Here is a 26899-nt window from a genome sequence, read left to right on the forward strand (position 1 = left end):
TTAGTAGCACCAATGTCAGTTCTACAATTTTTATTTTTGTCACATTCTTTCTTAACCAGAAACTAATGACTATAAAATTATTTTCTTCTGACCATAAAAATTCCCCCTAATCAAGGTACATATTTCTTGAGTTATCTATTTAAAAAAAATCCCATAAATTAGCACCCAAGTGAATTATTTATTCATGAATTATCAAGAACTGAATTAAGTTGAGATTTGAGAACTGTTTATTTCTACATTTTGGTGCCATAATAAACTACAAATAATTTTTATTTTCCTTTTTAAAGGGTTTATTTTGCTTATTGATTCCCTTGTAACTCCTTGGATACAAGGATTCTATGATATTATAAAATTTAATATAGAAAAAACTGAAAAATTTACTTACCATACATTAGTTACAACTCTACTTTTTCTAAGTACATGATAAATTTGATCCTCTAGAGAATGCTCCAATTTTTTCACATTGACAGTCTTAGAATCTCCAATACCACTAAATAATAAACAATAAAATGTAAACATAAACAGTTAATGCATAATTCTTACTAGTACTGGGACTGTTCATTATCTAGCTATATGATCTGCAAATTCTTATACTGATTAAACAATGAAAAAAAAATTAATTTTCCTGAATTTTTTGTTGCTTTACTGTTTTTTTTTTTTTTTTTTGTTGCTTTACTTACTTTTTTTTGTACTAGTCTTAAACTACTAAGGCTTTAATATGTTTTGTGTAGCACTACTGTGCTGTCCATCACTTGGTTCAAACAGTCTGGCTAGTAAGATCTATCACCTGATATCCCATTCAAAAGTAACAATAATGTTACTTTTGAAATTTTTGTAATTTTTTTTTTTTTTTGTTGCTTTACTTACTTTTTTTTGTACTAGTCTTAAACTACTAAGGCTTTAATATGTTTTGTGTAGCACTACTGTGCTGTCCATCACTTGGTTCAAACAGTCTGGCTAGTAAGATCTATCACCTGATATCCCATTCAAAAGTAACAATAATGTTATAGAAACAAGACTGTGAACAATTTTTAATTTTTTTTTTAAATTAAGTAATTTTATAATTTTTCTATTTTTGAATCGAATACTAGGCGAGAGATTTAATAACTTTATTTGCAGTATATAATCTGAGCATGTGCTCACTTACACAAACTGCAACCAGCACAAAATATCTTACTAACATAAAATTGAATTAATTATAGGTAACAAAGGGCCTGACTATGGAGAGTTAACATAATGGATTTTTAATATATATCTGTGTGTATAAGTTTGTGTGCTCGTGCATGTTTTTTTTTTTAATAAATGATACTTAGATTTGTAAATAATTAGAACTCAGACAAATTAATTTCCAATATGAGTATAATGAATTTATACCACAGCCCACATTGAATGTACATTCATTTCAAATCAACTCTGAAATAAATATTAAATGCTAACAAATATGTCAACAGTATTTTTATTAGTTAATCATTTTGTACTTCTTTTTACTTTATAAGAACACAATTAATGGTTATGAAAACATGAGAGCATTTTTACTAACTCACAGAATTGTTATCTACATGCAATATATTAAAATAAAAATCCCATTTTAGTCTTCCTAAACTTTGAGAAAGATGATGAAAATTTTAATAAATAAAACTGTCATTAATTAATATACCTTTACTAATGATTAAAAAATTCAAAATTATATAAAATGAAAGTAATTTCATAACATGGTGAGCTGGAATCATAAAATTTACTTAACTATCTGACACAAATAAGATTGCTGTCAAAATCATACAGAAAAGAAATTTCTATTTTAAATGGTAATTTTTACAATATAAATAATAATTTTTCTGTTAAAGGTATTTTCCTTTCTGCTGCTTACATAATAGTTATACCTCCATCAGGGTTATAGTTACATCATAACCAAAGAAAAAAATTACAGTCAAAATGATTTTTTAGCCAACTCTAAAAAGAAGGAGGTTCTCAATTTGACAAGGAAGTTTACTTCAAAATAATCTTTTTCTAGGTAACATAACATATTGGCTGCGGTACTATTCACGCATTTCCTGTATAAGCATTTATGGTAAGGCATCCTCTTCTCACCTCTATTTCCCTTTTATATGGCAAGAGCATTTTTCAACTATCCTCCTCATTTATTGTTTTATGTCATACTGAGCAATTCTGAAGATTAAATTCTGATATTAGAACAACTAAATTCATACCGTATCTAAATGACCCACTTTTATCAATGACCAACAAATAATGTTAGAAGAAGTGAAAGCGTACAAGATATGGACTGCCCTGTAACTCACAAATGGAAATGCAAATACCAGACAGTGGGTTTTGTAATGCACAAAAATTACATGCATCAAGACTCCCATTTGAGAATCAAGTGAATCTCTGCCAAAAAGAAAAATGAAAAAAACAAGAAAATTACAAACGGATATTATTTACAGTAACAGTATATCTTCTTATTTAAGGATGCGACTAAAAAGTGTTGGTGAATCAAACATTATGAAATCAAAAAATGGTGAGTAGTATAAACCCTTGAAAAACACTTTCAGTATGAAATTACTTCTTAAAAACAATTTTTTGTCCTGAATCAAAAAATAATTGATATTTTTAAAATGACAAAGGTTTATACCACAAGGCTATTTCAAAACATAACAAATAACTGGTTTAGAAAAAAACATGAAAAAGACAAGCAAGCTGATTAAGTGATTTAAGTGATTAAGAGCAACACCTATTTAGAGTAGCATTATTTTGCTATTTTAATTATTTTGTAATTGAAACAAAATACTGCAGCAGGTAAGTGAAGGATTTTTTAACCAATGATTGCACTGAAGTTTTATGTACTTTTTTTAACTAACAAAGAACAATTTAATATTGTAAATAATTTTGTTTGATATTTCAATTTTTGTTGTCATCATAGCAATAAAAAGAAATGCTTGGAGCATAATGATATAGACTCTGATATCATTCTTATACTTACAGTATTTTTGCATAAGAATTCAAGAAAATTAGTTGAAAACTTAGGCTTATAAAATAATACAAATTCTTAAAAATCCTTAGCTTTTGTTAATTAGCAGAGTATTCATTTATTTGCTGTTCTTTTTTTAGTCCACACACATATTCCTTGCCTTGCAATTTTTTTCTCATACGGGCAAATTTTTTCTTCTAAATAAATATATAATAACCTTTAAAAAATAAATAATAGTAACTTTAAAAAAAAGTAATAAAAGTTAAGAAATAATATACTTTCAATTCTTCTTTCATAAATTTGAACTTTTTGGAATCAAAGCTAAGAGTTAAGGGTTATTAAATTTCTGACAGCTGATTTTTATTTGACACCATCTTCTAAAAGTCGATATTTGCATCATATTGTATATGCATACTGAACATGTATGGTTGGTTTCTAGTGCCAACTACAAAACACTATATAAACACAATAGGCATGATTTGGGTTACCTCTGAATAGATGAGACTGCCATCTGTTATAATCTAATTGTTCAACATGTTCAATATATTGAATCTTAATATGTTGAACATAATGAACAACTAGATTGTATTTTGATAGCAGCTGAATTTGCAAGTTTCTTTAGGACTTTCTTTCATGCGATAACATACTAACATTTCTTTAGGATGTACATTAATAACAATGGCCGACCTAACTAACAAACTGAAAGATGATACATTTTGACTAATGATGAGTTTTGATTGACTTCAAATTAATACTTTTATTGTTTTCTTTATTGATTAGAATGTCTATGGCTAGGCTTACCACATTTTTTGGATCCAACCCAGGACATATTTTTGAAATCACTTAAAAGCCTTAACAGTTTAGTGAAACATTAAACTTAATTTATTCAATTGTATTTTTTTCACTAGACATAACTTTTTCAGAAATGGTTTGTTTGTTTTAATTACATCATAAAATTCACAACAAGAAAGTTCTGAATTAACTTTAATATTTAGCAGATGTTAAACAGTAGATACTGAAAGTTCCCCAACAAAATGTTCCCTGTAATTGAAAAACACTCTCTCAACTGGAGCAGATGTCCCAGGCAAAGACATTGCAAACTCAACCATTTTATAAATATTGCAACATGAAGTATACGTCTTTTGAAACACATTAAAAATTGCTTTCCACTTCTCTTCAATAGTATCTGGTACTTTTTCAGAACTTGAACCACAACCTACTCTTTGGTTTTGAATTACCTGGTTCAACAATGTACGTTCATAAAATAAATCATCAATATTTATTTATTTTTTAAGTCATTACTATTTATTTTGAATCTTTTATAATTTCATTAACAACTTGTACACTCTCTTTTAAATCAGACCAGGGAGTTTCAGTTCATAAATTTATGCACTGAAACTTACTAACTTTATCAAAACTGGTTCTCCACAACTCTAAGAATTGGATACTAGAGTTATAAAAATTGTCTACGCTTAAGAAGAATTTTTGTTCCTGAACATCATTAATTTCTTTTAGAGTGCATAGCTATTCTTTGGCGAAAGATGGTAAAAATTTGTGGGTTTTTCTTTCCTGAAGTTGACAAATTAATTCAGAATATGTTTGAAATGCTTCTGTTCCTGTGATAGAATTAGCTTCCAATTTCAGAATTACATTATTAAATAACTGTAGAGTAATATATAAAAATTTCAATAACAATTCACTTTCTAGATTTTCAAAATTATCAAATAATAATTTTGGGCACTTGTCACAAGATAAGAAGTATGATTTTAGGCCATCAAAAATGGAAAGAATTCCTTCTATTGCAGGTAACAAACTAATGAACCTTGTACTGCTATGAGATAATACCTTTTTGTAATCTGTTTCCACAAATTTACAGAACTCTAAGTTCCGTTACTCTTTCTGTATATACGTGAAAATATTTATAAGTTTTTATACAATAACTTCTACGTCCAGGGGTAGAGAATCACATGCTGTTTGTACTGAATTGTGTACAATGTGGGTTGAACAACCAATCCTTAAAATAGGTCTACCTAAATCACTTTGAACTTTTCTGAACATATTTTCATTCCTCTTTCTCTTCACATCTCCAAAATTAATGTTAGTGTTATCAGCAGTATAACAAACCAACTTTTCTTCAAGTTTGTATTTTTTCACACACTGCAAAAGATACTGAATCAAAATTTGAGCAATTTCAACTGATACTTCATTGAAATTTAAAGTTTAACGAATTCCCTCCTCCAGACTGAAATATCTTACAACAATCGAAACAAGTTTTACTTCACTTCTGTTTGAGCTATCCATAGCTACTGTTATATAATTAATGTTTTCCAAGGAATGCAACACATTATCAAATATTAATGGTGAAACAATGTTAACAATAACTGCCTCGGTTTTGTTTCTAGCAGATGAAAATTTTGAGTCATATAACTTTTTAACCAGTTTAGATGTGCAGATTAATCTTTCGAAGCTAAGTTCGTACCTAGCAGTTTGGTATGAAAATGTAGCTTCTTTAGCAGCACACTCCAGATCACTGTTATTGTTATTCCCATCTTTGGCTTTAAAAGAATCTCTTATGTTTGATGAAGTAGTAGCATTAACAGCACTCCCATGTTTAGCTGTTTTCATGTGGTTTTCAATATCACCCTTTCCTTTATGTGTAACAGAAAATTCTCCAGTGCATAGTATACAATAAACACATTCATTGTTACTGTAATTACACAATTTCAAAAATCTGTATTCCTGTTGCAGGTTAACATTAAACACACATTTTCTTTTGCCCACTGTTAAATGATGAGACAAAAAACAAATAGTGATAAAATGATCAAAAACGTGTAGATGAGTTACTTCACAAATGAAAAAAAACATACACATTGCCCCTGTTATGTTGCCAAATGACTAAGTAAAAGGTTGTGACGAGACTCGTAGCCACGCCTCCATCAAAATCGACATCAGCGCTTGCTCCAAGGTCGGCTGAGATATGCACAGCCATAAGAGAATGTTTAAAAATGCAATGTCGAACATATAGGTCTAAAATTAAAAAACAATCCTCGGCAGTCATAAAATTCTCAAACCCCAGACATTTTTGCAAACCCAGACAGCACTAAAAAACCAGGACTGTATTTAATCCCAGACATATGGTAAGCCTATGTATGGCAGACTTAATGAGAGAGTAGGAAGTTGAAGTGCACAAGTAGTCACATTTGTCATCCCCATATCAATAAAATATTCCATTTAATTTCCCATACATAAAATAATTTTAAAATACTTGTAATCTATTAAATTAAATTTAAAACATTATATTTATCAAGAAAACTTAAATTCACAAAATACTAAGAAATTGTGTCTTTATGTATAAGAAAGGGATAACTTATATCCTTATTTCTTCTACATTCATTACTCAGTGAATCAAATTTTTTTTTGTCTTCAGTCATTTGACTGGTATGATGCAGCTCTCCAAAATTCCCTATCTAGTGCTAGTCATTTCATTTCGGTATACCTCCTACATCCAACATCCCTAACAATTTGTTTTACGTACTCCAAACATTGCCTGCCTGCACAGTTTTTTCTTTCTACCTGTCCCTCCAATATTAAAGCGACTTCCAGGATAGGATGCCTTAATATGTGGCCTATAAGTCTGTCTCTTCTTTTAACTATATTTTTTCCAAAAGCTTCTTTCTTAATCTATTTGCTGCAACACCTCTTTATTTGTCACTTTATCCACTCATCTGATTTTTAACATTCTCCTACAGCACCACATTTCGAAAGCTTTCTAATCTTTTCTTCTCAGGTACTCCGATCGTCCAAGTTTCACTTCAAACATATACTTTCAAAAATCTTTTCCTGACGTTTAAATTAATTTTTTATGTAAACAAATTATATTTCTTACTGAAGGCTTATTTCACCTGTGCTATTTGGCATTTTATATTGTTCCAGCTTCATCCATCTTTAGTAATTCTACTTCTCAAATAACAAATTTCTTTTACCTCCATAATCTTTTCTCTTCCTATTTTACATTCAGTGGTCCATCTTCATTATTTCTACTACATTTCATTACTTTCGTTTTGTTCTTGTTTATTTTACATGCCATTCATTGTTCCTTCTAAATCCCTTTTACTCTCAGTTAGAATTACTATATCATCACCAAATTGCAGCATCTTTATCTTTTCACCTTCTACTGTTACTCCAGATCTAAATTGTTCTTTAACATCATTAACTGCTAGTTCTATGTAAAGATTAAAAAGTAACAGGGATAAGGAATATCCCTGTCAGACTCCTTTTCTTATTACAGCTTCTTTCTTATGTTCTTCAATTATTACTGTTGCTGTTTGGTTCCTGTAAATGTTAGCAATCATTCTTCTATTTCTGTAATTGAACCCTAATTTTTTTAAATTGCTGAACATTTTATTTCAGTACACATTATCAAATGCCTTTTCTAGATCTATAAATGCCAAGTATGTTGGTTTGTTATTCTTTAATCTTCCTTCTACTATTAATCTGAATGCTAAAATTGCTTCCCTTGTCCCTATACTTTTCCTGAAATCAAATTGGTCTTCTCCTAATACTTCTTCCACCCTCCTCTCAATTCTTCTGTACAGAATTCTAGTTAAGATTTTTGATGCATGGATAGTTAAGCTAATTGTTCTCTATTCTTCACATTTATCTGCTCCTGTTTTCTTTGGTATCATGACTATAACACTCTTTTTGAAGTCTGATGGAACTTCCCCATTTTCATAAATATTACACACCAGTTTGTATAATTTATCCATCGCTTCCTCACCTGCAATGCGCAGTAATTCTACAGGTATTCCGTCTATTCCAGAAACCTTTCTGCCTTTCAAATCTTTTAATGCTCTCTTAATTTCAGATCTCAGTATTGTTTCTCCACTTTCATCCTCTTCGACTTCCTCTTCTTCTTCTTCTATAACACCATTTTCTAATTCATTTCCTCCATACAACTCTTCAATATATTCCAGCCACCTATCGACTTTGCCTTTCATATTATATATCGGTGTACCACCTTTGTTTAGTACATTATTAGATTTTAATTTATATACCCCAAAATTTTCCTTAACTTTCCTGTATGCTCATTCTATTTTACCAATATTCATTTCTCTTTCCACTTCTAAACAGTTTTCTTTAATCCATCTCTTTCACCAGTTTGTACTTCCTGTTTATAGTATTTCTTAATTGTCGATAGTTCCTTTTACTTTCTTCATCACTAGCATTCTTATATTTTCTACATTCATCCATCAGCTGCAATATATTGTCTGAAATCCAAGGTTTTCTACCAGTTCTCTTTGTTCCGCCTAAGTTCGCTTCTGCTGATTTAAGAATTTCCTTTTTAACATTCTCCTCTTCCTCAAGCTTCTCTAAATTCCACAGATTCATTTTCTTCAGGTTTTTAAACCCCAATCTACATTTCATTAACACTAAATTATGGGCGATATCAATGTCTGCTCCAGGGTAAGTTTTGCAATTGATGAGTTGATTTCTAAATCTTTTCTTAACCATGATATAATACCTATCTGATACCTTGCAGTAGCACCTAGCTTTTTCCATGTGTATATTCTTCTATTATGAATCAAATAAGAATTCAAAAAAAATATTATTTTATTATTTCTGAATACTATTTGTTACGTCTGAATTTTTAATGAAATTTAAAAATTTTTAAGTTTTAATTTTTGTAAATTTTGTTTTATTTTAATGAAATTTCTTATAGATAATAAATATTAAGGGTTAAAAAATATGGTAAATAATAAAGAAAAAATTATACTTCACTTACCTAGTATTTTTTTTTTTAAATACAGCTGGTGCTCTTTGAAAATAGAAAAGAACTCTAGGTGGACATAAACGACCAGTATAAACCCAATCTTGACCAGTTCCAGATACTTTGCTAACTATGTCACCAACAGCAGATTGCAATTTTAACCTAGATTAAAATTTATAAATTAAACGAAGAACAAATATTATTTTACCTAAATGTTTTCATTAAAAAAAAGAAAAAACAGTATATAAAAGGTAAAAAATTTTTATTTCTTTTTGTCACATAAAAACATTAAACTTTTTTTTAAATTAAATTAAAAAAATATAAATTTTGTTTTTTTTAATGTAAATGATCCTTTTGTTCATTCAAGTATTATGAAATGTTTGATAGTTGGAAATTGAATCAATGATTCAAATCAATCAATGCAACTGGAGAAAGGAATCGCACAGTTAAACAATAAGAACTTAATTGTCACTAACGAAAAAAAAAATTAGCACTCATTTATCACTTTTGGAGCCAAATCACAAGCGTAATCAATGTGATTAAAATATGCAAATGACTGAATCAAGGACTTGAAACAATTCAGCACTTACTAAAAGCCTAATTCTACACTATTATCCACTTAGAAAATTATCATTATTGGATATATGTTGATAAATTTATTTTGTTCAACTCAATTTTCTTACAGTTTTAATTAAAACAGTTTCATTATAAATTAATAAAAAAATCGAAATTTATAGTTTTTAAGTTACTGATAGTCAGAAAAGTTAAATTTAGTAAAATTATTACAAATATTTTAAGAACCTTCTATGGTTGAATGAGAAAACAAAAAAGTAAAAAAGCTATTTCAGCTAGGTTGATAAACACAATAATACTAATAAACACAAGTAGCATTTCCTTGGAAGTACAGATGATAATTTTTTTTTTGAAAAATATTACAGTGACATTTATTAATAAACATTTCCCAACCAAGAGAACTCTTAACATGAACAGTTTTACAAACTCTAGTCCCTAAAAGCAGGATTTAATACTCTAAATAACAGGCAATCATAATAAACAAGAAAATGTAATAAAATTTATCTGTCTCTTTAATTTGTATGGAAGTTATAAAAGTATTTCATACTGTAATGAAAACACATTAGTAGTTCGTATATTGTTATCTTTTGTAAAATAAATTACTGAACTGCTAGGTTTTACATTACTTCTTTACAAAATAGGCACTGTTTGAAGGATCTGTAGAAATAATTTGTATTTTTAATGCACTAAGAAGTTTAAAAATAATACTGTATTACAATCTTGTAATACATTATATTGACTGTTATATGGTTATATAACATATATTATATATATGATGGTTATTATATTGATATTATATATATATATATATATATATATTGATGGTTATTATATGTTATCTTTTGCAAGGATTGACTAGATAAACTGACTAAGTTACTAAGGTTTGTCACTAAGCTACGTCTTTGCGTAGAGGCTGTATTAGACTGATAGCGTTATTCATTCAGTTAACTGTGAAAAACAGCAACTATATTAATAAAGTAGGGCAAGTAAAATAATATTTAAGTTCAAATTTTAACATACCTTATGGCATCAAGAGATCTGAATAACTGTATGTAACTAACATCAAAACCTTGTGAAGGATGCATTAATACCAATATATGTGAAATGGAAAATAAAAATAGTAATGCTTTTGAATATTTGTGTTTTAATTCAGTCCAAACACTAAGAAAACCCTGAAATGTAAACAAACCAAAACAAAATTATTATTTTTCTTACATGTAAATTAACATTTTTTCATATCCAGTTTGCACTGGTAAAAAACTAATATAGCATTTCTTTAGTAATTAAGTTTGGATCGCTCTGATTTTTATTCATAGAATTTATGTTAAAACTGGCCATTCGTGTTACAATCTATGACGTAATCTGAAATAAAAATGAAATTTGAAATACTAGTTCACAGATATCAGTGGACATGGGTAAAAAATGACTTCCAGATGCTCTGAATACACTATTATATTTTTTATGCACAACAGAGAATTTTTTAATTCAAGGTATACTGATCTTATAGGAATTGAAAATAATTTCTTCTCTTATTTTCTGTTTAGTAGTGAAGATTCCCAGACTAAAACAGACATTACTAATAATCATAATTATAATGACATTATTATTATATTATCAATAAAATTATTACATTTATAATTATTTAAAGTAACAATAATCTTTAAATTATTCCATCTACTTCCTAGGTTCACCAGCCACAACTACTTTTATAGGAGTAGCACAGTGAGTTGCTGGTTTACAAAATAAATATATTGTACTGTAATTTATGCCACTTAAAACTTAGAAAAAGAAAAAGAAATGTGAAATAATTAAAATAGAACGATAATGAAATCTGAAAATATATAATTTCAATTAAAAACTTAAACCAGGTGTACAAAAAAAATTGTTATACTATCTTGTATGAGATGTACACTGTTTACTTAAAGCTATAATCAAAGAGTAAAAAAAGTAATTTTAGTTATATGCATAGCCAATAAATTTATTTCCTATCTTTCTGCTTCACAAAGTCATTACCAAAGATGTCAACTCCTGAACAGAAAGCCATTTGCATTCTGCAGTTTACTAAAAGTAAATCTGTATTAACAGTTTGACGTGCAATCTATATATAGTTTAATTGTTACCCTCTGAATGACAATAATAATCATCAAAGGCATAATTGGCTGAAACAACCAGATGTCTGTATAAAGGGAAATGTACCAGCTGACAAAAGGTGTCTGAAGAAAATGTTGAATGTGTCACAAAGTTTTTCTTTCATAGTCCTAAATAATTTGTTAGGGTAATGATAGAGTGGAATTTTTTTAAGGAAATGCTTATAAATGCGCCCATACCATTTACAGGTTTTATAGGTTTTGAACTCTGCTGACTACACTATGCAAGCCAACTTTACAATCAGAATTTTGTAGCATAAAGATGATGACTTTCTTGTTCATATTGTGTTTAGTGATGAATATTTTATCTTAGTGGAAATATTAACACATGTACTATCTGAATCTGCGGGTCAGTAAATCCCCATGAACTCTTATGATGCGAAAGGGACTCCCCAGAACTAAATGTTTTCTGTGTAATATCAAACAGCAAGTTTACAGATCATTCATTTTTGCAGAAGCAAGCATAACAGGAGTTATTTATTTGGATGTACTGCATGCATGGACTCTTTCCATGACTGTACGGTAGATCGAATTTTATTTGCCAACAAGATGGTGCACCTCCTCACTGGCGTAAGTCTTATAGTAATGATGAATGATGTTTTTCCCAAATGCTGGATCATCAGCATGGACCTAATGACAACTTGCTTGTGGTGGTCTCCACAGTCACCCGATCTTGCCCCATGTGATTTTTGGAATTTTATAAAGGACCTTGTCTATTTCCCTCCACTACCTACTGATCTACCCAATTAGAGGCATATGATTCAAGCAGCTATCACTCCCACTATTTCAGATATGCTGGTTAAAATACAAGGCAAACTCTCCTATCAGTTGGATGTGTGTTACATGATGAAAGGTGCTCACATTGACATGTTAGAAAAGAATTAAACAAGCTGCTCTTTCATTTTATTTGTGATTCATACATTAAGTCACAACGTTAAGAGTTATCAAATAGCTTCAAAACTCAAATATTTTTGGCTGAACATGTGTGTGCGTGTGTGTGTGTGTATGTGTGTGTGTTTGTAAGAAGTGTTGAAAAATGAATAAAAGATTTATAAAAATAAAAGTGTATTATATCATTGTTAATTTTACTGCATAACATGCATTATAATTCTACTAAAATTACATCTACTTTTTTATAAACAGAAACATGCAAGAAGGAAAAAGGTGTAATATATCACTAATAAAACAAAGCTTGTAATTTTTCATATCTGATTTATATATGATGTTTAATAAGATGCTACAAATCTTTTTATTTTTGCTTATAAACTAATTTATATGTAAACACTAAATTTGAAATTACACACTTAAAAACGTTCCTGGTATTCTTTCTGTTTCTACTTATTTTTGAAACTTTGTTATATTTACTTTAATAGCAATTACTTAAAATGTTTTAAATAATCACAAAATTTATAAGTAAAATAAAACTTTAAATAATTTTAATGAAAATTTCATAACAGCCATAACATCAAACTTTCAACATTTAAATTTCTTTAGGTCTCTATATATATATTCTATTATTACTAACAATACTGATTAACCTGCCGGGTCAGTCTAGTGGTTAAACTTGTCATCACAAAATCAGGTGATTTTCAAAGTTGACAGTTCTAAGGTTCAAATCTTTGTAAAAGGCAATTGCTTTAATATGAATTTGAATGCTAGACTATGGATAATGGCACTTTGGTGATTGGGTTTCACTTAATGACAAATCTCAGGAGTGGTCAACCTAACTCATTTCCACATCACATATTTACTGGTACATTTATACTGTACACATATTTATTCTGTACTGGCACATATTTACTGTACATTGCACTACATTTTGCAATTATGTCAGACCTAGCAAGCCAGTACCGGTAATTGCATTTGCCTTTTTATACGCATACCCAAACCAAGTAGTAGCTGGAAAACTGGTTGGAGAAATCAAACTAATGATAGACTACTAATTACTTTTAATTCAATTAACGAGAGAAGTAAAAGAGTCACAAAATTGTCAACCTGCATAATTTTTGTAATCCACTTTACCAATTTCAGTCATATCTCAGCTGTTTATGAACTGATTTAAACAAATGAGTTATCATTTTGTTCAAAATAAAAGGTTTAACATGTTATCAAATAAATAGAATTCAATAAATTTAATATACAGGAATATATTAAAGATTAAAAGATTTAAATAGCCATCATTTTAAATAGTAAAATTTCTAAATTATTTAATTTGTAGATGTTGTACACCATATTTTATTTAAATATGTCGTTGCATTCTTAAAATGTAAATTTGTATTGAAAAAAAAACATAAAACTAGTTATCCATATGAACTTTTTCATGACCTCCCAGGTCATCTGTATTTAAAGTATACAAAATTAATTTATTAATACAGCATTAAATTCTTCCAAGTTACAACATTAGTATGTATTCTGATTTACAGTTTCTGTTAAGAACATTTATAAAGAAAAATTATGTTACACTCAGTTATTTTTCTCCAATTTAAAAGAAATAAATAAATTTAGATTTTTAAATACACATTCGTTTCTACTAAAAAGAAAATAGAATTGATCATATCCATTGGTTAGTGATTTGATAATTACTGATTTTTGCAGTTCTATTTCTTCAAACAAATAAAATGTGTAAACACACATATAAACATACTCAGCTACAAATATAAACATTTTTTTTGTGCTTTCAGTCATTTGACTGATTTGATGCAGCTCTCCAAGATTCCCTATCTAGGGCCAGTTGTTCCATTTCAGTATACCCCATTTCAGTATGTTTAATGTTAATGAAATTTCTCCCAGTTTGAATTATGCATCTATGCAGCAATTACATACTAATTTGTACATTCAATTCAACTTGATCTAGTTGAATATGCCACAGGCATATTCAAATATAAATAATAATAAATCATTCAGTGCCCACTTGCTGTTACTAAGGTACATACTTGTAAAAATGAGTGCGTTATAATGTTAAATTTAGCAGTGAACATAATGTGTTTATTTATTTATATGCATTTTAATCTTGGTATGGTGAGAATCTCCAGAAGTGATAATGCAATAAATCTTAAAATGAGGCACATATTTCAAACTTTATTACTTTACTGTAACCATAAATGAAGTCTTTTGGCTGTTGATAATTACTACTTGAACCAAGAAGAATTTTCACAAGATTACTCCAGTTTATCGAAACTGAGTATACTTCATTTAAATATTAGGACTATTCGCGGTCGTTGGGAAGAATTCTTGTTTCACCTAGGTAATAGTAACGTAGATTTGATAGTTCTCACGGAAATAAACATTACGGATAATGAAATAAGTTTAATTGATGTTCATCAGATTAATGGCTATGACTCCTATCACTGTGTCCGGAATATTAGGTCTGGTCGTGGTATTTTAATTCTTTGTCGTAGATAGTTGAAGATACTGCATATGTTTTAATATTAAGTACCTTGCAGATGCTTTAAGTATGCTGAATACCATAAACTAAAGTATTTATTAGATTTATCCAACTGTAGTACATCATTCAATGCAACCTGCAGTTAATTAAAATATTTTTAAGTTACATTTCTTTAATTTTTTACACATTTTAGTAAAAAAAAACTGATTTAGCTGTTTAAGCCCTAATGGAATAGCCTAGTTACCACAAATAACAATCAATTACATGGCAAACACTTCTTCAAATGTCACAATTTAGCAAACACAATATTGTTTAAATTGTCTTTCACAAAAATTACATAAAACACTTACTTTTTCCTCCAGTTCAACTGATAATTCATAGCAATGTTTAACAAGAATGTACGTATCATATACTCCTAATAAATGTAAATATATCACTTGATTTGAAGAGTCATAATATCCTTCAATTGAACACTAAAACAAATAAAATAATTTAAATTATTCCACAAAATCAATTTCATAAAATTTCAGAAACTGCATCAACATTAAAAAAAGTTTAGCAAATTGCAAACTAACACCAGAATACAAATATTTACATCAAATTATCAACCTTTAAGCAGCAAGTAGCTTTCTTTTTTATGTTGGTTAATCACTTTTGCAGATTCTGCTTTGCCAGAATGTACAAAATTATTCATTATATTTAAAAGCAAATACAAGTCGATAAAGTGAAGTTCATATTCGTGGAGGACCGCAGCCACTCTTGTTTTGTATGGCTGTAGACAGAGATGGAGATATAACATAACAGTACAATCTGGTTTTAGTCCTACTGAACAAGGCTTATCAAATTGTTCTAAACAAGAAATGTTGTCTGTTTAAAATAGGTTACTGTATTTTTTGGAACCTGTCATTTCTTTCTGATCACAGTAATAACACAATTAAAAATATTTATTTACATTACTGGATTCATACATGAAATTAATTTCATCTGCAATTAATTGCAATAATTTAATTATGTAAATATTTTCACTAAAAATAGTATCATAGTACAAACATTATGTTCAAAGCTTACAGTAATAATTTGGATATATAAGCCTATGGAATCACAAGTTGGATATAGCTGCGAAGTAAAAAATAATATTTTTACATTAATTTATTAGAAATTAAACTATCAATACTACCTTAATACAGTCCTTAACCAGTTTCGTCTGCAGTTTCTGTAAACAATCTTCTGTGATAGGCCAACAACCCAAGATTTCTGAACTTGACTCAGTTTCACTTCCACCAAAATTAATTTCCAATTCAATTCATCTTGACTACCTGATGTCTCATTATCGTCCATCCCTACATTTATAATTATGCTTTCAATGGCATCTTCCATTAACGCATCTGTTTTCCAGTAAGAATCCTGAGCTTCCAGTCTTCTACAGTAATTAACAAAACTGCATCTAATGTAATCGCTTTCTGTTCTGTTAATGACATGTGAGACATATTGCAGTCTCAATTTTTTTTTTTTTAACTAGATTCCAAATAAATTCAACTGGGTTAAAATCTGGGTGGAAATGTGGCAGTCTTAACACTGTAGTTCCTTTGTTATTTAGTATTTTGTCTAATTTATATTGTGGTTCTGGACGGTGTAGTTTGACAATTTATAGGATTTATTCTTTTGTTTATAATGGTAAGATGTATGTATTATCTATGACTAAAACACAGTTTGTCAGTAGTCCTGGGATAACTTGCTTTTCAATATACTTAAAAAATTTTCATTGTTCATCTGTTTATGATAATCTTCTGTTTTACTCTTGAAATCATGCATTAATCATAGTTGCATGCAACTATGAATCCCATGTCCCCAGCTGCATGAGCCACAATTACCAGGTTGCCGGCACTACTAATAACAATCACACTTGGTACATCATCACTTTGCCAGCACTTTTTTTACCGTATAATGTATATGCACCCAAGTTTCATCTAAGTATATGACTAGTCTCTTTGCTCAGAATTTGCATTTTTTCTCAGATACCCAAGAAAAAATGCATGTTTTGCGATTACATCATCTCATTCACATAAAATCAGTGTATTGTTTTTACTCTTCCTGAATTGAAAACCCAAAGATTTTTAAATTTTCCTTAGTGTTTCACTAGTAGCAATAAAATTCAGTTCCCAGCAACAAAAACTGTGTAATTTTCATATAGTAGGTATTTCCTTATAGGCTTCAAAATATTTAAGAAATCTCTTCTAACATGCCTGTCAAAATCATCAATTTCATATTTATTATCAGAAATATATTTCTTATTCCTTATTTTTCTTTGGCGTTTGAATTTGAGAACCACTAGTCTCTGCCCCATATCTCACTTTCCTGATGTCAATTACTGTAGACCAGCTTAAGTTTAGCATTCTATAAGCACGTTTCATCACTTTAACAAACGACACCAATACTCCATTTTTTCTTTGTCTATGAACTTAATGATGTTAAACACAAGAACACGCTTGGTTGACTGCAAAGAGGGTTTTCACATTTATTTGACATCTTAACACAACTACTTTTAAGTAACAACTGTTGCAATTTCCAATTTAAAGAACAGCATATTTGTTTTTATCAATAATAAGACATCTACTATGTAATTAATGATTATAACTACAAGCTATTTTATTTAAACTTTTAACCCATAATTCTAGACTCACACATCCCTTTTCATCATAATATCATTACTTAGATCAAAACAACTGATTTAAGAAATGTATACTTTATTTACGTGTATATACTTTTTTAATACAATATATTTTCATCATGCTTTTGTTTTAAAATACATTGACTAACAAAACAATTCCTCTTCTTGCAAAAGATAAAATTCATTATTTATACAAAAACAGCTATAATTAAACAAAAGAAAAATTGATATTTTATAATTAAACATTGAAATTAAAATGACATCAATCAATTCATTAATATGAAATTAATATAAAGCCTAATAATTAATATAACACTATGTAACACTACCATATATACATCTACGCCCATACTCACAGACAGCAGTAATGTTTAAAACAGCAATCTAATCTTACGACAGAAGTTGCAATTACTTTACAAGCACCATTGGAACGTGGCTGTACAAAGCATTAGCTATACTGTTGTTGCTGTTTTATTATTGTATGTATTGTCTCAAAAGTAAAGGATTTAAATTTATTGTAATTTATTTCTAATATCTACATGTTATCTGCATGGAAAATGTGTGTTTATTATCTTTTACTCTGAGAATTTTTTCACAAGCTTCTCTACTAGAAACCAACTTTCAAAGAGTAAAATATTTACTTATTTTCATTTAATAACTACAATTTGATGTCTAATTACAGCTGCTTATTGAAAATGCAATTTGAGATAAAAGAATCCCATACCTGAACAGGATTTGAGCCCAGGATCTTTCAGATTAAAGACAGAGATGCTACCACTATACCACACAGATTGACAATAATACTTAATACTTACTGTTACTTGTCAATTAAACAAATTTTTAGAAAAGACTCTAAACTTTTTATCTAACTTATGAAAATGAAATGAAAAATTAAAATACTTAAATATATCATATTAGTTTTTAGTAAACAATTAAGAAAATACTGCATTTTAAATAGATAAAATATTACCATAGTCTCAGAATCAACACTGGGTTCATCCAAAACTGACATCTTAAATATCTGTTGTCCAAGATATGTGTCAACAATTCCCATTTTATAACTACTTGCATTATACGATGATTTCCCAATAAATGAAACAATTACTGCTTTTTTATTTAATACTGTTGACAGTTCACTGAAACAATTATAGCAAATATTAATAAAAATGTATAAAGCTACTGTAATTTATGTCAAAACATAAACACAATTTTTTTACCAATACCTTAGTAAGATCATTTTTTTTTCATAAATAGGATAAAAGTAATATCAATACAGTAGAATTAACTGAATGGATAAGGCAAAGAAAAAATTTACAAGAAGTAGAAGGAAAGAAAATAAAAACATAAAAAGGAACTGGATAAGCAATAAGTATGAGTTGTTGTCAATAAGGACAAATGATAGAAAGAAGATAAGTAAACAAGGAGTGATGAATGTATTAATTAACAGATTATGGTTAAAGCAAATATGAATGGAGAAAAGACTGATGGTTGTTCATATACATTGAGAACTCAGCATTAGCTGAAAATAAGGTGACAGAATGCTAATGACAAAGTTAATAGTATATACTTTGTTTAAAATATTTAAAACAAATTACTGTCATTGATGAAGAGTTGTGCACATGGCTTTAATTCAGGAAAAAGAATGTTACATATGTATGTCTCTGTAAGTGTTTAATATGATAATATTAGCCTAATAATCACAAAATAATTAACTTACTCTAACAAATTCTAAAAAATATATAATTAAAGGATATTTTATGTTTTGTTTAAAAATACACACACATATATTAACATTCCTAAAATTTAAGTAATTTAAAACACTAACAGAAATTTTTCTTAATTTTGCTAACATATACTGATAAGATTGTTTTTAAGAAGGTATATTTAACAAACATATTTAGAAGTCTTTAATATACTCATACTTCCCAAATGGAGATACGTATTTATTTTAGAACTTAGACCAAATTAACTGGTTTGTTTTATTCATATTAAAAAAATAAATATTTATAACACATTTTTTGGCTATAAAATATAATAACAAACAACGAATTCACACAAACAAAATTTTATTAACATTACGTTTTACAAATAATTTTCATTTTTCTTTAATTTTTAAAAGATGTTAAGTAAAAAAATCACTAATATTAATTTCTGACATAGTTTTCATATTTTCAGAAAATCATTTTTATAAATTACAGAAAATTTTCAAAAACTTTTGAAAGCAGAAAAGTTAATAAAAATGATGCTTGTGGTGATATATTACCTTGCAATTATTAGTTGTTTTTAATCAATCAGTTATTCTAACATAAAGTTTATTAGTAAATTATTACAACAAAATCTGTTCAGTAAGAAACATATAAGTTTTATTACAAACAAAACCATAAAATTCTGGTTCATAAAGCACAACAAAAAGTTAAATTAATTTACACTAAATGCCAACTATGAAAAGATTGATTTTAATTAATTACACCACAGATATTAATTTAAGAAAAATTAAAGCATGTGAACCACAAAATAAAATACGTATAAATAATTACTGTAAACATGTGCATGCGCGTGCACACACACACACACACACATATACATAAACAAACTAACACCATAACACTTACATCACTGACCTCTCATCAATAATGCAGGGTCAATTAGAAGTGCTAACTCACTGAAAGTTTGCAGGCAGTTAATTAGTCTGAACCCTGCTGTACTAGTTCACTAGGCAATTATTATGACTACATTATTACTTTTTTTAAGAGTTCATAATGTTTGAAAAGTGGATGCATATACCAACAAATTTGAAATTCAAAATATGACCCCAATTTTAAACAACAGTTAACAGTAATAAATTTACGAATGTATTTGATGTAAGAAAGTAATGGTTCAATAAAGAAAAATCAAACAAACATGAGAAAATTGATCTGCGCTGGCCTCTCTTGAGACTGAAAGTGATTAAAAAAGTGAAATGAAATTCATAATACGCTGAAATTCTTAATTCATTATATATGGACTGATTAACTGATACCTTTCAACGTCTCACATACACAGAACTATCTGTCAATTATCTGTCAACATGTTAAATATAAAAACATATGAACCAGACTGCTTCCACAATTACTGCCTGAAACAAAAGAGAGGTATTGCCCCTTCTCGATTGATGTAAGCAAGAGAAAACAATGAATTTCTTAATCATACTGTTTCCAGTTATAAACATGTAACTATCATTAAATATTGAAAATAAGTGTCAATCAATGATGTAGCATCATTTATGAACTCCTTTACTTAAAAAAAAATTGAAACACTCAGAATAAATGGGGAACAATAGTGAGCTTTTTGTTGGACAAAAAAGGCTTCTTACTTTTTGATTTGTGCAAAGAGAAACGATAAATTCAGGGATTATTGAGAAAAATTTAACTAGCTCTCGCACAACAATAATAATAATAATTAACGTGATGTCCTGTCATGCGACTTTGTTTTCTGTAAAACTTGCCAGCACTCAGCTGCAACTTAAGCACTTCTTCAACACAACAATAAACATTGTGATCATTTCCCAGTGAAACAGTGGAAGACCGCTGGCCTTCTACTATTGCACAAATTTACCTTAAATTTCATTATTTTCTCTTTATAAACCTGTTATTGGGTAAAATGTAAAGTGACCGCTGCAGCTGCGCTCTCTATGAAGCAATAGCCAGGGCAGGATTCAAGGCAACGCCCCTAATTTCAACAAGGGTGGGTTCACCTCCAACATCTCTGCAACATTCTTGAGATTCAACAGACCAAGTGTTGACCATAAGTGGGAAGTCCAAGAGAACAAGACACTGTCAGACCACAGTGCAATTCTACGTGCTGTCGTTCTTCTAAGAGTGGGTGGCAGAAGCCCTCTATCTGGTAGCCAGTCAGGTGTTTGCTTCCTTTTGGGCCAAATTCCTGGTGTGCCTCAGTAATATCTACCTCATGGACTCTGAGGAGGGTCTGTTGGACATCATAGCCAATACCTTCAAGGAGATCCAACCAGGAACAGGTCTACTGGACTACCGAGGTCAGCAAGTTAAGATGAGCTTGTGTGAATGCCAGATGAAGACTACAGAGGGCCATAGGATGGATGAAATCAAACTCCATTGTTAAGACACTTCAGAAGGGCTAGGCAGGATCTGTACAAGATCAAAATCATAAAACAAAAGAAGTGGAGGGAACTCTGCAATGACCTAGATAAGGATATCTGGGAAGATAGCTACAAAAATATAAATAAAACATTTGGGAGCCGTCTTCCCATCCTAGACTGGACTATTTATTGAGTTGTGTGGAGAATCAATTGTTGACTCACAATGCACCAAGACAAACCGCGAGAAAATAGCTGCTGTTGATATTCCACTTGTCACCAAAGAGCTCATGGTGGCCATTGTGATATCAAATACAGTAAAAACCCCAGTTTGGAGAGTGTGCCCCAGTAGGCAATCAAGCTTATTGTTTTAAATACACTCTGTGGTGCATGGTTGATGCATTTAACTATATCATCAACCGGGAATGGATCCACAGTCCTAAAAGTTAGCCTGGTTTGTGCTCCTCCGGAAGGAGGGGAGGCAAGACAATGACCCAGAATTCTTTCGGCCAACTTTGGTGATGGGAAGTTTCAATGAGGGAGAGGTACATATCAGGATGAGTTGCAGTGTTCCATGGGGCTCAGTGTTGGGACTAACACTGGGGAGTATCATGTATGACGATGTCCTACCCACGCCTCCCATTGGGGCAACCCTAGCTAGATTTACCAATCACTTTGCACTCATGACAACCAAATTGGAACAAGGGGTGATGGACAGTGAGAATGAGGTAATAAATATTATTGTCTTGCGCACCCACAGATCAGACGTCAGCTTTTGCCTGAGAAGACCCAAATTTTCAATGACTTTGGTAGGTATAAGTTGACCCTGATTTCATTTAGGGTCGTTTAGGACCCAACTTCTGCAGTAGTCTACCTTACCTCTGTAGTGAAGTTCCTCGGGATGTGGATAATAAGACAGATTGCCACATACCAGAGTCACAGTAGAAGTGTTAGTCAAAGCCGACAAAACAGCTGTCGCCATCGATAAGATGATGACCAACATTGAAGGACCTGCAAATCGAAAACAAGGGTTGTGTCTCAGGTGGTGCTCTCAAAAGTTTTGTATGGACCATCAGTCTGGTCCACATGCTGGATAGCTCTTGCAATTCTTAGCCAGATGTCTCTCTTCTGGTACATTGCAGGTACAAGACGATCTCAGATGATGCCATAGGCATAGTGGCTAGACTTGTACCCTTGGATCTTCTTGTTGTGAAGAGGGGGGGAGAGATGTACAGAGAAGTGAATAAGGCGGATGCAAAGAATAGCTTCTTTGCAGGTGGGAGGACAAATGTGATCAGTCAAGAAAGACAGATGGATCTCCAGACTGATCCTGAACCTTCTAAAAACATGGGGAATTGGGGTACAAGTTGACCCAGTGCAGGCATACCTGCGCATGCAGATGCTGCAGAATGTGATTACTGCAGGGCAGAGGACACTGCAGAAAACATTGTGTTCATTTGCGATTGATTCCTTCAGCATAGAAAAGCATTTTTCATAGAAATGAATAGACTAAATCTTTACTAGGTTGTGTGAATGGAGACAATGATTGGTTGCTATGATAATATTGTAAGATGACAGGGACATTTCATGTTGTAGAAGAGGAGAGGTTTTAGTGGGTAGGTTCACAAGAGAGAGTCTCACACTACAGTGGGGTTTGAGGCCAGTCTGGTCCACATGCTGGATAGCTCTTGCAATTCTTAGCCAGATGTCTCTCTTCTGGTACATTGCAGGTACAAGACGATCTCAGATGATGCCATAGGCATAGTGGCTAGACTTGTACCCTTGGATCTTCTTGTTGTGAAGAGGGGGGGAGAGATGTACAGAGAAGTGAATAAGGCGGATGCAAAGAATAGCTTCTCTGCAGGTGGGAGGACAAATGTGATCAGTCAAGAAAGACAGATGGATCTCCAGACTGATCCTGAACCTTCTAAAAACATGGGGAATTGGGGTACAAGTTGACCCAGTGCAGGCATACCTGCGCATGCAGATGCTGCAGAATGTGATTACTGCAGGGCAGAGGACACTGCAGAAAACATTGTGTTCATTTGCGATTGATTCCTTCAGCATAGAAAAGCATTTTTCATAGAAATGAATAGACTAAATCTTTACTAGGTTGTGTGAATGGAGACAATGATTGGTTGCTATGATAATATTGTAAGATGACAGGGACATTTCATGTTGTAGAAGAGGAGAGGTTTTAGTGGGTAGGTTCACAAGAGAGAGTCTCACACTACAGTGGGGTTTGAGGCCAGTTGGTATCAATACAAGGATTCCCCTCCTCTAGCAAAAAAAAGCCATTGCTCACTTAGAAATGAATTTAATAAATTGACCACTACAATAAAATTGAATAAGTATAGTGAAAATTAAAATAAAGTGCAAAACAGAATTATCAATAAAAATTGATAGTGGAGTGTTTATCAATGCTAAAAATAATCTTCTATTATCAATATTGTTAGCACTATTTCCAGGGTAACAGACATCACTGAATTATGTCTAGAAGATATTTCTGCTGTTATGCTATTATTAAACATAACTTCCGCTATTATTAAGTTTTCTTTTTCAAACAAGGTGTTGTGGAAAAACTATTACATAATAAGATATCAAAAATACATAAGATTATGCATTATGTAAGACTGAAAATGGTGAGTGAATCAGAAATGGATCACATCTTGACATATTTGTGATGGAAACTTTTCTACTGCAACTCTCCTTTATCTTTGTTTAGAAGAAAGTTAGCATCCTAAATTTTGAAACAAATGATTATATGAAAAATTATTTTACAACAGTATACTTAATAACAAGAAGCTTTACTAGAAAATCTCATAATTAAAAAACACTTCTGACTATAACTCGTACATCATTAACACACAAAACAAATAGATAAAATGCCAATAGAAAATTCTATTATAAAGATTATTCTGTATGATCCTGATTAGATTAAACAGTTTATTATAAAAATAAATAATTGCTAACAAGACTTAAAACAATAAAAAAATTATACTACTAAACACTTACTTTTTGTATAAATCTAAAGGTAATATAAACTTTTTTGGCTTCATTTTAAATGTGTTCTTATCACAATTAAAACAATTTTCTCAATGCTAAACATCCATAACTAAACTATAAATACCTGAAAAAAAAAAAAATATATATATATATATATATGTAGCTAAACTAAATAAAAATATATATAAAATCAATTTATACAACAGATTTTTGATTAACCAAGATTAATGGGAAGCAATAATCAGAAACTTTAACTTATATATTTTAATTACTGTAAAGAAGAACTTCATATTTTTGAAGAGACTAAGAAACCTGGTATAACCCAATGACCATTTTAGCCATTAAACTTATTGTATAACTATCAAACAGCAAAGTACCATCACATCAGTCCATTGGCACCTCCTCAACTGAATCATATCAAGGATGTACTAGCAGTACACACCCTTGAATCTTCAATATGTGGCTAGCACCTTAAATCCAAAGTTTAAAATGGCAAAAAAGGGATTACTAAGGACACAGAAAAGATATATAATTAGAAAGGTATATCTACACATAGACAATAAGACAAATAGAGGATAACTTAGGACCACCTTCAGGCAGCAGATGCCAATTCTACCCACAGTATCTTATAAGATCAGATAATTTTTTCAAGGGATAGGAATGGCACATTAAAACAATTTTCCAATGAAACACCTTAAACAAATGTTGCAGCAAAAATCTATTTTTGCCAAAAATTAGAAAGGTATCAAAGAATAGATTCAGGATTCCCAAAGACACACTTTAACAGGCAATAACTCATGATAATGTACTACTACTTCAATTGCGTAGCTGGCATTTGGCTGGAAATGAGTGGTCATGTACAGAAAAACTTTTATGCAGCAAAACTGGTGATCATAGCTTGCATACTGTCAGTGTTTCCACCTGCCTTCAAAGACATGGCAAATGACTCGGCTATTATTAAAGGAGATATTTTTGTCTGCATATTAATATGAATTCTGCAGCAACCAGTATGTAAGATAAATGAGAAGACACTGAACATTGTAAATGTAATTCAAACATCCCAAAGTAAGAGATATATAATGTTATATTAAACTATAAAAATTGAAAAAAAGAAAAGATAATTTGGAACTCTACAGTTATCAAGATGATCCTGACTAAAACAAATAATATAAAAATAAAACAAAATCACATATTTAGGTACATTTCTTTACACAGGTAATTAACTAAAATAAACTCCAGTGTTAAACCACATATGGTATCATGTTTAATTAAATAGCAATGCATCCACACCCTTCTTTTTTTTACTAATATGTAAATTCATCAGAATAAATACTGCAGCTATAAGAACATTGCCATCAATCATCTCTATTATTTTCACTACACCAGCTATCTATACAATAAACAGAATCTGTCTATGAAAACACGAAACTGTACAGTAATGTATGGTTGCAAATGCTTCTCAGCAACAAAAAACACTACCCACCCATAACATGAACATGTATTGCCAGTAACAATGCTGAGCAATGGTTTGGTGAAATATTGCCTTTTATAAATTAATTTTTAATCATGCAAATGTAGATGATGTTTTTGAATCTTTGTGTAAAGTTGATTACATAAAATTATACAAGAAAGCACATGTTGAAAGCCGAATACACAATCAAAAGGAAATTAAAAAAAAAATACAATGAAAACAGAATGTAGAAGGTAGTAAGAATTCATTGATGAATGTTGGCACAAAACACTGATGGAATTTTTTAAACTTTTAAAAATTCTTACACGTAAATAAAAATATTAAATTCATGCCTCAAGAACAAGGCAGGTAATTGTTCAAAACTTATGAAAAAAGCTTTGTAAACAGCACACAGCAATTAGAACCTACAAAAAAAGAAGAATACTGTCATTCATTCTGTTAAGACTTCATTAACCCCTGAAACCTAATTTAACAGAATTTGTAATTTTATAATTCAGTAACTATCAGATATTATAGATACTGAAATTTAAAAGTATTTATTTATTCACGCAACAACAACTAACCTAAAATACCATAAAGAAAACTTATCAAACAATACTGATCATAAACGTCAATCCAGTAATTTTGAGCAAATACCTGATCACCTACATTTTTTTTCAAACATTAATATACCGAAGTAGATATGCTTAGGATCAGAAAAACAAAAGATCTACATGTCAGAAAGCAGGTGGAACAGCAGGGTGGCCCATGCAAGGTCAAAGTCCATGCTATGTTACCAGTACTCCAATTAGCAATATTGAAGTTGGTATTACTTGTGAGCAATT

General features: G+C 30.2%; 1 protein-coding gene across 7 annotated transcripts in view; it reads right to left on the minus strand.

Moving 5' to 3' along the window:
- LOC142325241 (nonsense-mediated mRNA decay factor SMG8) overlaps positions 1-26899 on the minus strand; it is a 73440-nt gene that overhangs the window by 45110 nt on the left and 1431 nt on the right. For 3 of the 7 annotated variants that reach the window (XM_075366727.1, XM_075366728.1, XM_075366729.1), the window contains 6 exons: positions 24614-24728; positions 18476-18641; positions 15188-15310; positions 10326-10477; positions 8748-8894; positions 386-490 (listed from right to left, as the gene is read on the minus strand). In XM_075366727.1, the coding sequence (XP_075222842.1) occupies positions 386-490; positions 8748-8894; positions 10326-10477; positions 15188-15310; positions 18476-18641; positions 24614-24657 (737 nt within the window). In that variant the 5' untranslated portion in view covers positions 24658-24728. Of the gene's footprint in view, positions 1-385; positions 491-8747; positions 8895-10325; positions 10478-15187; positions 15311-18475; positions 18642-22352; positions 22372-22477; positions 22610-24613; positions 24729-26899 lie in introns of those variants that run through there. The other 4 variants (XM_075366730.1, XM_075366726.1, XM_075366732.1 and 1 more) reach the window with 3 other exon arrangements.

Source organism: Lycorma delicatula, chromosome 5 (assembly GCF_047948215.1).
Source record: "Lycorma delicatula isolate Av1 chromosome 5, ASM4794821v1, whole genome shotgun sequence".
Classification (NCBI taxonomy): Eukaryota; Metazoa; Arthropoda; class Insecta; order Hemiptera; family Fulgoridae; genus Lycorma; species Lycorma delicatula.